This window comes from Schistocerca americana, chromosome 2 (assembly GCF_021461395.2).
Source record: "Schistocerca americana isolate TAMUIC-IGC-003095 chromosome 2, iqSchAmer2.1, whole genome shotgun sequence".
Classification (NCBI taxonomy): domain Eukaryota; kingdom Metazoa; phylum Arthropoda; class Insecta; order Orthoptera; family Acrididae; genus Schistocerca; species Schistocerca americana.
This window is the reverse complement of record NC_060120.1, coordinates 761085474-761101570: the sequence shown is the minus strand read 5'-3', so window position 1 is coordinate 761101570 and position 16097 is coordinate 761085474. Positions and strand designations below refer to the sequence as shown.

Genomic DNA, 16097 nt, shown 5'->3' with positions numbered 1-16097 from the left:
AATTTTATCCAATTAGTGAATTAAATGTTTTTAATTGTCACATTCTTCTGGAAAATCATCATCAATGAGACTTCTTGTTTGTGTCTAACGGTTTTCTGAAAGTATTTGTAGTAGCTATATACCAATATTTCTACATTAAATTACAATTTTTAATTTATAACAAAGCTATGCATTTGCATACATGCTTGAGTTACTTCAAAATATGCATGCCAACCAAAATGAAAAGCAACAGAGTTGTTATACATATTTCAAATGGTTCAAATGGCTCTAAGCACTATGGCACTTAACATCTGAGATCATCAGTCCCCCAGAACTACTTAAACCTAACTAACCTAAGGACATCTCACACATCCATGCCCGAGGCAGGATTCGAACCTGTGACCGTAGCAGCAGCACGGTTCCGATCTGAAGTGCCTAGAACCGCTTGGCCACAGTGGCCGGATACATATTGCAGTCTGGATACAGGTTTACTATGGTTTTTTATGGTGTGCACAGAATATAATATTGGGGTGAATATACCCTGGGACTTTTACTGTCCTATATGACACACACTTCACATATTTTTACGCGTGTGACAGGCTATAGTTAACCCACAATTTGAAGTAATTGATAAAGTTGCAACATTTCACCAACCCAGCAGCCCTTTAGAGCATTTGGCTTCATTTCAGTTAGCTGACTTTTATTTAATCATTTCAATAACTTCTCATTACTAACAGGCTGATATATGACAAAATGGTATGATTCTGGTTTCCAGTTGCAAATTCCTTTCATGAGGCAGCACCTTGCACTTTTCCAGATATTTTACATATATGAAAACAAAATTAAATGCCACTGTGCCAAAAAGTAATCAAAAATGCATTTTGAAAGTATATTTGTAGAAACAGCATAGTAAAAATGCTGGAAATTAGTGACTGTGTCAAATCTTGTGACATCATACAATATGCTATACCATGTGATCTGTATGAAGACAAAAATGTTATAATATGCTAGAAAACATCAACTCCCCAGCACTCAGTCGAATATGAAATAACAACAACTATAACATTACAATGCCCAAATAACATACTGCAAAAACAGTAAGAACAATGAATACAGTGTAATTTTAAAGTCTGCAGTGAGTGTGTGAACTATTCACCTGTCAAACAGACTAACTCTAGGCAACATTTATTCTTTTTATGAAGAGTACGAGAGTATCAAGATCTACAGAACTCCATTTTGAGGTAATGAAATTTACAAAAGAGAGAACTCCATGGCAACTACACTCTAATTGCCATATACTGTAGCCAGTATGAAACTAAATAAAATCAATTTGCAATTACACAGTCCTTTCTAAAAAAAATCTTGAGTATCAGGTGGAAGAATTAACAGAAATAGATGAATTATTCCACATAACAACCACAAGTGTACAAGAACAGACCATGAAAAAGAAGAAAAAGAAAAAAATACTAAAAGACCAAAATCAATGAAAGCTGACACCTTGTTCTTTGGCAGCGGTAGTCTCGTACATATTTTTCTCCCTCTGGTATTCTACTTCGACATGCCAGAATACCACAGCACTAAAAAAAAACAATTAATGAATTTCTTGCCTGTTTATATATTTATGCACTACAACTGTACAGGGACCGAAAGGCTATTTACAAATTGTACAGAAACCAGATGGCAGTTATAAGAGTCCAGGGGCATGTAAGGGAAGCAGTGGTTGGGAAGGGAGTAAGACAGGGTTGTAGCCTATCCCCAATGTTATTCAACCCGTATATTGAGCAAGCAGTAAAGGAAACAAAAGAAAAATTCAGAGCTGGAATTAAAATCCATGGAGAAGAAATAAAAACTTTGAGGTTCGCCGATGACATTGTAATTCTGTCAGAGACAGCAAAGGACCTGGTAGAGCAGCTGAATGGAATGGACAGTGTCTTGAAAGGAAGATATAATATGAACATCAACAAAAGCAAAACAAGGATAATGGAATGTAGTCAAATTAAATCGGGTGATCCTTAAGGAAATTAGATTGGGAAATGAGATGTTTAAAGCAGTAAACGAGTTTTGCTATTTGGGGAGCAAAATAACTGATGATGGTCAAAGTAGAGAGGATATAAAATGTAGACTGGCAATGGCAAGGAAAGTGTTTCTGGAGAAGAGAAATTTGTTAGCATCAAGTATAGATTTAAGTGGCAGGAAGTCATTTCTGAAAGTATTTGTATGGAGTGTAACCATGTATGGAAGTGAAAAGTGGACAGTAAATAGTTTAGACAAGAAGAGAATAGAAGCTTTCGAAATGTGGTGCTACAGAAGAATGCTGGAGATTAGATGGGTAGATCACATAACTTATGAGGAGGTATCGAATAGAATTGGGGAGAAGAGTTTGTGGCAAAACTTGTCTAGAAGAAGGGATCGGTTGGTAGGACATGTTCTGAGGCATCAAGGGATCACCAATTTAGTACTGGAGGGCAGTGTGGAGGGTAAAAATCGTAGAGGGAGACCAAGAGATGAATACACTAAACAGATTCAGAAGGATGTAGGCTGCAGTAGGTACTGGGAAATGAAGATCCTTGCACAGGATAGAGTAGCATGGAGAGCTGCATCAAACCAGTCTCTGGACTGAAGACCACAACAACAACAACAACAACAACAACTGTACAAAGACATCATAAACACATACTGAATATAGAGGACCATAAAACTGCAGCTTATTTCTGAATTAGAGACAAGAAGAAAGTATGAACTGTCAGGTATGTAAAAATGAAACAAATTTATTGACAAAATAGTTTTTTCTCAGATCAACACAAGGAAGCATTTCCCTGTGTAATGTTGTTATTTACTATTGCATTAATAGTTATTACAATATATTTAACCCCATGCATAAATTTTCTTAATTTCCATGCAAAACTTGACCCTCTGTTGTACATCAATGGTAAATCCAGGATAAAATATAACATTAGAAATATCTAGTGAATAAGTGTCTATCATCACACATATAATAATGAAATTTTGCAGTGTCATTTATTGGACACAAATAGTTTGAAAGATTTTGATAAAATGATATGATAATGCCACTAAGCAGTTACGACTTCATCTGTCTCTAAAATTTATCCATCAAAAGTATGCAGAATAGTATTAATTAATATATAACATGTTATGCAGTAAAACTCAAACAACATAAATAAGCACACATGAATGGCTTCTCTGGCAATGATGCAGGAGTAGTGATTATGAATGTAGTCAATAAACCAAAATGGTGTCATGAAAAACAGTTACTGAGACTAACAACCACGTAACAAGGAATCTTAGGGCACTCCTTTGGTAAGGTAATTGGAGTTATGTGTACTATGTGCCAAGCATCAATTCTAATATAAAACACTGAAGTACATACATTACATAGTGAGGTACCTTGTGTACCTCAAAAATACTGATAGTTATACTGTAGGGGGTAACCATAATGGAATGGTACCTGTGGAGAGGCCAAACTAACATATAGTGTCTCAAAGGGGACAGCAGCTTTTTCTGTAGTTGCAGTGGCAACAGCCTGAGTGACTGTCCTGCCCTTGTAGCATTAGACAACAAGGCCTTGATATGTTATTATTGTAAACAGCTGAAAGCAAGAGGAAACTACAGTTGTTATGTTTCCCAAAGTAATGTTGCTTTACTTTATGGTTAAGCTTCACAACATGCATCCACAGGTCATGCGAGCAATAATGAAACTATGTAAAATGGTTGGGATTGTAAAAGATATAGGACAGATTTCATGTAGTAAGAAATACAGCACTCTATTGAAAAACATAAGGAACTAACAAATATTTTATCAGTACTTTATCAGAGGTAACTCATATGATATTTGTTGTCCATTCAAGAGAGAAACCAACTGAGTACAAGTAAAAAAAACAATTCCATGGGCATATCACCAAATCACAGTCATTTCACCCTCTTTCAAATAAATCAAGAATATAATCCTCTCCTTTGATACAAAAATCTTGTGTGGTGTTGACAATATTCCTAGTAAATAACCAATATTCTATTCTGCACATTCATTTACTCTCCTCAATCACGTATGTAATGCCTCAGTATCACTAAGTTTAATCCAGAAAAAACTGAAGCACACAACTACTATTTTATATTCTGATTCATAAGAAATATACTCAAATATATGTGATAATAATACCACACTTTATGGATTATAAGACGCACTATTTTCTTTGAAAACTTTTCTCCAAAATTCATGTGCATCTTATACTTGAAGTTAATATAAAAAGGCCAGTGTTTGATTTAAAATTTCTGCCAGTCTTAAAAATGGCCACATATTTGATGCTGCAGGAAACCTATCTCCATCTGGCAACACTGGATTCAAATGGCAGCAGAGCACCGATGCAACGAATAGAGTTATGGGGATTCACAAGCTTGAGTAAGAGTAAATGTGTAAATGGATGACTGAATGAAAAATGGCCAAAACTAGAAGATAATGTATTGAAATAGATTCAAGGACGCCAACAAAATGGCACTGGAATTAACACAAAAATGATTCAAATACACACTCTTCCGATAGTGCTACAGTGGAACTTCACCGCACTTGGAGGGTGGAGTTGGTTGGTGTTACAGTTTTATGAAGTGTTATGGACTTATCATGCAAACCAAAACCAAAATATCTCTGCAAATGATACAAGAGTATGAAGAGAAAATATTATCTTCCCATCGCCAAATAGGGAACATGCACGAAACTCCTCTGACATTTGATGTGCCAAGTAAAAGAACTGTTGCCATGATAGATGTCAAAACTGTAACTACAACAAATGAACATGAAGAAACGCACTAGAGTGTTGTCCTTTCATGTTGTGCTGACAGTACTAAACTTAATCCAATGATCATTTTCAAGTGCAAAACAACGCCAAAACCTTCTTAATACCACCAGGCATTATTGTTCTTGTAGATGACGAGGACTGGATGGACGAGACTGGTATGACATTATGGATTAACAGTGTGTGAGAGAGAATGAAAGGTGCTTTATTGAAGAAGAGTTCTCTTCCTGTGCTAGATCAGTTTAGCAGTCATTTGAAAAACTCTGTGAAAGAGAAATTGAGACACCGAAATAAAGAGCTTTCTGTTATCCCCAGAGGACTTACTACACGGCTGCATCCTCCATAAATAAACCATTCAAAGTTTATATGAGAGAGTAATGGAAAAACTGGATGATGGATGAAACACAACGTGAATTCATGTCGAAGGAAGCTTTAAAACAACCTACAATCAAACAAGTGTTTCAGTGGATAGAACAGTTGTGGTCTAGAGTGAGAGAATATATTATTATGTTAACTGAACCTTCTGTCAGTTCTTGGTAGAACAACATTATAATAAATGAGAAGTGCTAGTTTGCTTTTGTTATGCAGTATTACTTTTATTGTGTTAACCGGTTTTCAGCTTACAAGACCATCTTCAGACATTTACTAGTATAATCACCAAAGAAGTCACTTCTTTGGTGACAATTCTCACTAAAGGTCTGAAGATGGCCTTGTAAGCCGAAAACAATTTAACAGAATGGAAGTAACACTGTAGAACAAAAGCAAACTAGCACTTTTCATTTGCTAGAATACATTATTGTTAAACCTTTCAAGAAGCACTGCAGAAGTCACGCTCTTGATGGCAGTAATGACCATCTTATATATGAAGAGGACAAAGGTGACGAGGAAGAGGAAGAAGAAGAAGAATGTTAAGATGACAATTTTTGGGGATTTTAGAGGCTAGTTCAGTTCTATAAGCTAAGGGGTCTTTTTTTTTTTTTTTTTTTTAAAGTCTGGCTTTGGTAAAAATGTTATTTTTTAAAAAATTGCTTGAAAATTAAGGTACATCTTATATCCTGTAAATATGGTAATGCCATTGGGGATTTTCTGTGAATTTTACATAGCTCCTAATTATGCTATCACCATTCACTCAGCTGATGATGCAGTTTTAGGCATTCAAGGAAGGAAGGACGGATGGAAGGAGGCAGGGATGATTAGTGTTTAACATCCTGTCAACAATGAAGCCATTAGAGACAAAGCACAAGCTCAGATTAGGGAAGGATGGGGAAGAAAACTGGCCGTCCGATTCTATTGAACAACCATCTCAGCATTTACCTTCATTTAAGGAAATCAAGGAGAACCTAATTCTGGAAGGAACAGATGGGGAGTTGAACCATTTAACTCCCAAATGCAAGTCTAGTGTGTTTATCACTGTGCTCTCTCACTCGATCACATGTATTATTTTTAATGATGATTGGCAGCAGCAGAACAACATGAGGAGCAATTTTAAAGGTTGTGACTAAAGGAAGAACAGCCAAGTAAACAAAAACTATTAGACGAAACAAGTTTGAAGGGGGGCACAGAGTTGTAGGTCATAATGGCTGGTTTATCTACACATCAATTTTAAGATATTTTAACAGATTCATATGGTGTATTTTGGAAAAGTGACGGTTGAAACAAGCTGATAAAATATCTAGAAATGCCAATGTCAGACAAAATCTAAAAGTAAATAAAAATGTAATCTCTGCTCTGGTTAAAGCTTTACATAAGCTGATTTTTGAAAGAGTTCCAGAATGAAATCTTATCAGAATCATCTGAGGGAATTTTCTGATGTAATTTTCAATCAATACCTGGCAAAACTGAAGGTAAGTCAGGTATTGAAGTGTCTTTTTTACAACTGGAATTGGGAGCTATCTGCAATATATTATGTATAGATAATGGGGCAAGAAATGAAGTTACTACCATACTGAAATTTGTTATGATTCATCCAAATCTGTGTTGAAAATTAATGAGAACATAGAATGTGAAGAGGATGGCGGTAATGATGATGATGATGATGATGATGATGATGATGATGATGATGATGATGATGATAAACCACAAGAGCAAGGGAAGGGAATGCTTCAATAGCAATGAATGCAGTCATCTCTCATCTGAATGCATGAAGGAGAGTAATAATCAAAAGACAGCAATGAATGCAAACACTGCAAAGAAGAGTATTAACAATTGTCAATTTAAAAATGTTGGTTTCAATACCAAACCTCTGCACAGTGTCTCATGAAGTGAGAGCATGTAAGACAGTTTATGATGATCAATCTGTCAGATTGGGACATTAAGCTTTGAAGGTCCCCTTGGTGCTATTTGCGAGGCGTGAGGAGTAGGCTATGTGCTGGAGACTGGTTTCACCCTCTCTCTTCTCTCACCACCACCACCACCACCACCACCACCATACAACACAAATACTACACTACCCCCCCCCCCCCCCACACACACACACACACACACACATGTAGTATTACAATTAATGTAACAGAGCTATCGTAAATAAATAAAAAAGACACACTCCTGAGTAGTCTCTGCCTAGAGGTCTGAACAAAAGACTATTTTATTTGTGGAATATTTTACTCAAGAAGATGCCATCACCATAAAACCATACAGCAATTCTGCCATAAAGGGCAATTTTGATAAATAAATTTCTTTCCCTAAATAACCATCATCATAAAACCATACAGCACAGCTGCATGTTCTTGGGAAATATAACATGCTGTAGTGTTCCTTTGCTTTGTTCAGTCGTTTGCAGAGCCAACATTGCAAGGTCATGTGGGCTAATGTTACAAGGCCACATTAGTCAAACAAGACTGTTGCCCTTGCAACTACTGAAAAAGCTGCTGTCCCTCTTCAGGAATCATACATTATTCATGTCTCACCACAGTTACCCTCAGTACAGCTATCTATATCATTGACTCTTACACACCCGGCCGCCGTGATGAGGTACATGGTTCATGCGAGACTTTATTAGTATGATATTAAATTAATTTTGTTGGCTGTGTAGAATACCATCTAGTAACAGAAACTGTTGAATTTCATATGATCAAACATGCCAATTATAATTTTCTTCAAAAGCTTCTTTTCAAAGAGGAGCAGAAACTGGATGAAGACTTCCCTCCTCTTGTTAACACATTACAAAAGAGTAAGGGTCTATTAATCATCAGCAGCTCAAACGTACAGCAAATGATGGTACCCCTTCAGGAAATGGCTGGAAGGGACAGGAAAGGACACCAGGTGCACTCAGTGTGCATGCCTGGGGGGGGGGGGGGGGGGGGCGCCTCATTTAATATGCTGAAGAGGCTGTCCCAGCAGTTGTTGAAGGAACAGAGTGCATCAGCTGCAGACTGTGGTCCACACTGGAACAAATGATGCCTGTTGTCTGGGCTCTGAGGTCATTCTTGGGTTATTCCAGCGACTGGCAGAGAAGGTTGAGAAGACCAGACTTGTGCATGGAGTTTCAACGTAGCTCACAATTTGCAGAATTGCCACAGAACTGATCGTTGGTACAAGTCACATAAAAGGAGCAAAAAAAATGTGGATTTCTGGTACCGGGAATCGAGTCCAGGCCTCCTGGGTGAGAGCCAGATATCCTAGCCACTGCCGCGCATGATCTGAGGCGTCCCGTTATGGTCCGTGCCACTCCCCCCCTCAGAGGTTCGAGTCCTCCCTCGGGGATGGGTGTGTGTGTTATCCATAGAGTAAGTTAGTTTAAGTCAGATTAATTGGATGTAGGCTTAGGGACTGATGACCTAAGTAGTTTGGTCCCATAAGACCTTACCACAAATTTCCAAAAAATTTCCTAGCCACTTTTTTGTATTTTATTGTGATTTCAAAACACTAGTTCACTGAGGCCCTTTGGTTATAATTCGAGTGGAAGGGCTGAACCAAAGACTCAGAACATTCCGTGACCAGATAGGCTGCAACTTCATGGACTTGCACCATATGGTTGAGAACTGTAGGGTCTGCCTAAATAGACCAGGTGTGCACTGCACATCAGAGGTTGCTACTCAGGTAGCTGAATGTGTGTGGTGTGCACACAAGGGTTTTTTAGATTAGGTGACTCTCCATCCAATCCAGACAATGACAGCTGTACAAGACCCAAAAGTATCAGTGTAAGATCGAAAGAAATGCCTCCCACAGGGGAAAGTACAAAAATCCTAAGGGTAAACTGCCGAAGCATTCACAACAAAGAGCCAGAGTTTGAAGCACTCATGAAATGCAGTGAAGCTCACACAATACTAGGTACAAAAGATGGTCAAAATCTAAGATTGATAGCAGTGAGATTTTTGATGAAAGTTTAAGTGTATATTGAAAGGATAGGCAAATGGGAATGGAGCTGGTGCGTTTGTCACAGTAGACAAAAAACTCAAATTGACCAAGGTAGAAACTGAAGCCGCATGTGAGATTGTTTGGGCAAGACTTAGAATCGGCGGTCAGCATAAAACAACTGGATCCTTCTATCACCCACCAGAGTTATCTCCTGATGCAATTCAAAACTTTAAGGAAAACCTCAGTTCACTTTAAACAAGTTTCCCAATCATACCGTAATCATCGGTGGAGACTTTAATCAACCAACAATAAATCAGGAAAATTACAGTTTTGTTAGTGGCGGTTATGATAAGACATCATGTGAAACTTTACTAAATGGCTTCTCTGAAAATTACCTAGAACAGATAGTTAGTTAAGGACCTCACTCATGATGGAAATGTATTGGATCTAATACCAACAAATTGACCTTACCTCTTTGAGGACGTCCACATAAAAACAAGTATCGGTGACCATGATGTGGTTGTGGCAACTACAATTGTGCGTGTTCAGTAAACTAGATAAAAAATCAGCAGTGTCATATCTCAGTGAGGTACTTGAAACTTTCAGCACAGGTCAGGAGCATGTGGAGGAACTCTGGCTCAAGTTTACAAGAATAGTTGACCATGCACTGGATACTTATGTACCCAGTAAACAGTTCATAGTGGGAGGTAACCTCCATGGTGACTGTACAAAAACTTCTAAAGAAACAGAGGTTACTGCATAATATGTGTAAAACAAAGCATAGGGCTATAGAAAGAGAGATGCTGAATGAAACGTGTTTGGATGTCAAGAGAGTAATGTGCGATGACTTCAGTAACTACTGTAGCAGAATACTGTCAACTGACATTTTACAAAACTCAGAGAAATTCTGATAATATGTACATGCTGTTAGTAGCACGAAAGTTAGTGTCCAGTCTCTAGCGAATGAGTCAGGAACCGAAATTGCGGGTAGCAAAACAAAAGCTGAACTCTGTTTTCAAATGTTTCTTTACAAAGGAAAGACCAGGAAAACTGCCTCAATTTAATCCTCATATCACTGAAAAAATTAATGAAATTAGCATTAATATCAGTAGTGTTGAGAAACAGATGAAATCATTAAAAGTGAGCAAAGCTCCAGGTCCTGATGGAGTCCTGTCACTCTCTAGACTGAATTGCAGCTGAGTTAGCCCCTCTTCTAACTATAATCTATTGTAGATCCCTCGAACAAAAAACCATGTCCAGTTCTTGGAAAAAAGCACAGGTCACACCCGTCTACAAGAAGGGTAGTAGAAGTGATCCACAAAACTATTGTCCAATATCCTTGGCATTGATCTGTTGTAGACTCTTAGAACATATTCTGAGCACAAACACAATGAGCTATCTCGAACAAAATGACCTCCTCAATGCCACCCAGCATAGACATCGAAAACATCGATCATGTGAAACCCAACTCACACTTTTCTCACATGACATACTGAAAGCTCTGGATCAAGGCAGTATTTTTTCAGTTCTGAAAAGCATTTGACTCTCAACTGCATGTATGCTTATTGTCAAAAGTATGATCATGTGGGGTATCAAGAGAAATTTGTGACTGGGTTGAGGACGCAGCACATTATCTTGGATGGATGTTATGAATCGCCGATCATTCAAAGTGCCGCCGCGCAATTACGCACGTCCTCTACATGCGGCACTGTCTGCCAGCCATGCAGCAGCCATGCCACCTACGCGGCAAGCCAGCCAGCGGCTGCTAGACTTGGAGTCAGTGCTCATTCGAATGTTACCGTGTTCACATGTCTTGCTTGTCAACTTGCTCTGTGACTTATATGTGTTGTGTCGTTTTGAAATATATGTGTTCAACTTGATGTTATAACAATTGGCGATGAGGATGGGATTTTTCCTTTTCATCGTTGACCCACAGGTTTCCATGGCTACTGTCGAGCAACTATCGCAAGGTCTCATTGAACAGCAAACCCTTCTAACATCGGCGATTCGCGATTTCGTTGCGGCGTCAAATGCAGGGTGTTTCTCGTTGTTGGCTATACCTCCTTTTCCTCCTCATGACAAGACGGCGGAAGACTGGTCTGATTATGAATAATGTCTTCGACAGCACTTCTTGGCATTTCATGTCACGGATGAACAAACATGTAAGTCTCTGTTCCTTTCCTGGATTTCACCTCAAATGTATCGGTTGTTGTCACAATTGGCTCCTTTGAAAGATCCTGGGTCTTTGTCATTTGCTGAAATGTACTCACTTCTGTCTGTCTATTTTCAAAAGCAAACGCATGTGGTAGCCTCTCATGTTGCCTTTTATCATTGTCAAAAACAACCGCATCAATCCTATTGCGCTTGGGCTGCTGAACTTCACAGCCTCAGTCGAAAGTGTCAATTTGTTCCTGACCTTCACAAAGAATCCTATGCTGATTCCATGGTACGGGATGATATTATCCGGTCGGCGCCTGACAAAGAAGTTCAGCAACGTGCCCTTCAGTTGGCAAATCCGACTCTAGATGAAGTCCTCTCCATCGCGCAGTCTTTTGAAACTTCTTGTGCCACGGGGGCGCAAATAGAGGCGTGGGGTGATGTCGGGGAAATATAACCACTGTGCGCTGTTGACAACGCGTGCGGTGCGTCCCCGCCAGCTGACGTGGCTGCAGTGCGCTCCCACGCACAGCCTCGGCCTAACCATAAACAACCCGCTAAGAAACTGCAGCAACACCCCCGGCAACTTCCTTCATGCACGTGGTGTTTTATGAAACATTCACGTGAGAATTGTCCCCAACATTGGGTTCTTTACTTGTCTCGTTTCAATTATGAGATTTATTTCCGGCCGATGGCTCAACATGCGAATGCTGATGCACTGTCTCGCCTTCCCCGACCCCTACGTCTCCTGTCATCTCGACCCGTTATCATCGGGGACACTTCTGTCCGTATGGGAAGCCTCCTCCTTGAGACTTTACGGCCAGTCAAACAACACCTATGGACGTTAGCAATCTACAGGCCACCTCCATCAAGACCAGTGAAAAAATTTCAAAAGGGGGGAAAAGTGTTGTGACTCGCCAATCATTCAAAGTGTCACCACGCAATTACACGTGTCCTCTACATGCGGCGCTGTCTGCCAGCCATGCAGCAGCTGCGCCACCTAAGCGGCCAGCCAGCCAGCGGCCGCTAGACTTGGACTCAGTGCTCATTCAAATGTTACCGTGTTCACATGTCTTGCTTGTCAACTTGCTCTGTGACTTATATGTGTTGTGTCGTTTTGAAATATATGTGTTCAACTTGACGTTATAACAATGGAGAGTTACTGTCAGATGAAGTAACTTCAGGTGTGCCCCTGAGAAGCGTGCTGGGACTGTTTCTGCTCCTGTTGTATATCAATGACCTTGCAGACAATATTAATAGTAATATCAGGCTTTTTGCAGATAATGCAGTTATCTATAATGAAGAAGCTGCATAAATTTTCAGTCAGACGTGGATAAGATTTCAATGTGGTGCAGACACTGTGATCTTGCTCTAAATGTACAGAATTGTAAAATTCTGCACTTGACAAAACGAAAAAATGTAGTATCCTATGACTATATCATCAATGATTCACTGGTGGAATCAACCAACTCATACATTTACCTGGGAGTAGCACTTTGCAGGAATATTAAATGGAATGCTCACATAGGTTCAGTCTTGGGTAAAGCAGGTGGTAGACTTCAGTTTGTTGGTAGAATACTGGGGAAGTGCAATCAGTCCACTAAAGATTGCTTACAAATCACTCATGCAACCCATCCTAGAATATTGCTCAAGGGTGTGGGACCCATACGAGATAGGACTAACAGGGGATATTGATTGTATACAGAGAAGGGTAGCACAAATGGTCACAGGTTTGTTTAATCCATGGGAGAATGTCTCAGAGATACTGAAGGAAATGAACTGGCAGAGTCTTTAAGACAGACATAAACTATCCCAAGAAAGTCTATTACCAAAGTTCCAAGAATCAGTTTTAAATGATTACTTTAGATATATGCTACAACCCCTATGTATCGCTCACATATGGATTGTGAGGAGAAGATCAGAATAATTACCACATGCACAGAGGTATTCACACAATCATTCTTCCCACGCTCCATGAGTGAATGGAACAGGACAAAACCCTAATAACTGGTACAATGGGACATACCCTCTACCATGCACATCATGGTAGTTTGCAGAGTATAGATGTAGATGTAGGTGTAGCCATAGATGTAGATATAGATGTAAACTGTGAGCAACACAGTATTCCAACTGGACTAGATCATCAACATTGTATCAAATGTGGGAGTGCCATCCATGCAACATGGTGACTTTCACAATTCTTTGCAACAATGTGAATGATGCACTGGCTGGAAAACTTGCCTTAAATTCAGGAGGAGCAAATTTCAAATTGTTATTTGCAAATTCTGATCTACATATTTCATGTCATGTACCTACAGCACTACAGACAAATTCTGGAATAATTTTTTCAATAAAGCAGATGCTATTCCTTCCCTTCATCACATCCAGCTGTGCTACTGCCCTATATGTAATAACACTAGTGCTGTCAAAATGTTTAACCTCCAACTGTGCAAAGTTTTCCTACTCATGGGAATAACTGAGCATTCATGTATGTTATGTGCAGAAAACACACAGTTCTTACCACATTCCAGTCAACACGCAAAAATAATATTACAGATTAAATATTTTTCCAAGCCAAACAATTACATTCATGATTACTGATCTCTGATTTCAGTTTCAGAATGGTGCTTCTATTTTCTCAATAAAATGACTCATTAAAATGTCACTTCCTCTCTCTAGTATTTTTTTTTTTTAACTACCGGTTTTATTTTAATTTCAACTGTCAATTTTGCCATAAAAGTCACTTTTAATTGTCTGCCCTGAATCTATTGATAACTTACAGTTTTTTTTGACAACAGAAATAGAAAGAAAGAAAAACGCATCTACGAGGTCATGTATCACATTGTATTTTTATTATTTATAATACCTAAACTAAGAACTTCGAGCTGCCACCATCCTGTGAGGACAAGTTTCATATCCACAGCAGACATTAACAGAGTTATAGATGCATATCATGCTAAACAATTCAAATTACACAAAGTTGCAGAGTTATGCCCACATTTCTTTTGGAGAAGGCTATCCATAACATGCAGTTGTGAAACAGTGCAGATAGACAGCTCATCTTAAAAATACCAAATCACGCTCTCCTTCTCTCCCTGAAACTGCACAATAACATGATACTAGTGACACTTGTAGGACATGTATGAGACCAGTGCTTGGTGACCAGCAAAACTGTCCCTATATCAAAAGCAAAATGCAATCATCATTATCACATATCAGTTTTGCTTTCAAATGTGATATAGCACAAAATTAGAGGAAGCATCACTAAGTATTTCAACCTGTAATTGCAGTGCATCCTCTTCCAAGCCACTACTTACAAATGGGCTAACTTACTTTTAATTTTAAGTAAATACACACAGAAGAACAATCAGGACCCCTTCATTGTTAAAGCCATGCAGTACACTGAGGAACATTATGAACAATAATAAAAAGTTACCATACCTCAGGATAAGTTCTTCATCTATGTACTGCAAAAGACTCCTGTTGATGAAAAATAAATTGCTGCTAAACGAAAGTTAAAAAACTTTTGAAATCAATAAAAACTAAAAAATTAAAAGCTCAAAAACAGCTATCAAATAAATTTAAATAATGAGTAATAATAAACTGTAAAGTATATAGTGTAAGATTCGGAGGTGCAATATTGTGTAAGACAGAAGAGCCAAGGCGAAGGGCAGCGGGCATGATAGAAGGATTACAGAAAAAGTGTGTTGTCACATCTAACAAATTTTCTAATGCAACAAACTCAGAAGCACAATGATGAAACACACAAAGCTAAATACACACACACACACACACACACACACACACACACACACACACACACACACAATGATTACAACACAAATATCATTACAACTTGTCATTCCTTCACACTTACTCATGCAGATATAATATTTTACACATTATCAACACACTACGATCTTTTCTACTTCAAACTGGGATAGTATCTTGAAATATCATCATCATCCTTTTACTAATAACACAACTTGCTGAATAACAAGGCGATAACTCAAAGTTGGTTTAGTACATTTTTTATAATCCAAACAAAGATTAAAAAATGTGTTATGTAACTAAAAAATGTGTTTTTGTTACAATTTTCTTGTCCCTTGTGCCACTCATTCAGTTGTCATAAACTTAGCCCATTGCAGTTGTACACCTACCCCAAAATATAATACAGCAATATCCAGCAGCTGACCAGAAGCACTGTTTCCTTTTATCTGTACTCACTCTGCTTTGAATAGCTGTTTTTGTTTTTTAAAGCATGTTATGCACCTCTTGCAAGAGCAATATGAGTGAGTGGAGAGACCACAGGACAAAGGGGGGAGGGAGAGTGGGGGTAACTCTTTTAGTTCCAGGGTAAATGGCAAAAGAGTTTTGACATTTGGCAATTGAATGACTCTGGGTATGCTTGCTACTAGTAAATATCCATGATATGTTCTGGCTTTCTTTAAACTGCCACTGAAGTACTACATCCGTCTGTCTGGTGGCAAAATGAAACTTTGGTTTGTGAAGAACTTTTCTCAGTGAAGGGTGGGGGTGCCCCTTGCTGAGGATGCCACTGATGCCTTGTAAAATATAATTAGGATACAAGAGAATTACTTTAATATGGAGAAAATTTTGAACATACAAGCACTAACAAAAGACAACAGAAAAACTGAGGGCACATATTTTCCCTTAAAAAAAAAAAATGAATGGCACTGTTGGTTACCTTTTAAATTTTAGCACTGTCTGTGTTTACCAAACACTGATTGGCATAAAACATGAATCCCCTCAAACTGCGATAGTAAGATTTTCTTATAAACCGTTTCACATTAAATGATGAACCCAATTGTAATGGTCTAACAGATTTAAGTCAGGTAA

General features: G+C 38.5%; 1 protein-coding gene across 11 annotated transcripts in view; it reads right to left on the bottom strand.

Moving 5' to 3' along the window:
* Positions 1–16097, bottom strand: part of LOC124595060 (mitogen-activated protein kinase kinase kinase kinase 5) — a 307956-nt gene that overhangs the window by 138558 nt on the left and 153301 nt on the right. For 6 of the 11 annotated variants that reach the window (XM_047133627.1, XM_047133632.1, XM_047133629.1 and 3 more), the window contains one exon: positions 14679–14717. The exons of the other annotated variants lie outside the window; for them this stretch is intronic. In XM_047133627.1, coding sequence (XP_046989583.1) covers positions 14679–14717 — 39 coding nt within the window. The remainder of the gene's footprint in view (positions 1–14678; positions 14718–16097) is intronic. 11 annotated transcript variants of the gene reach the window in all.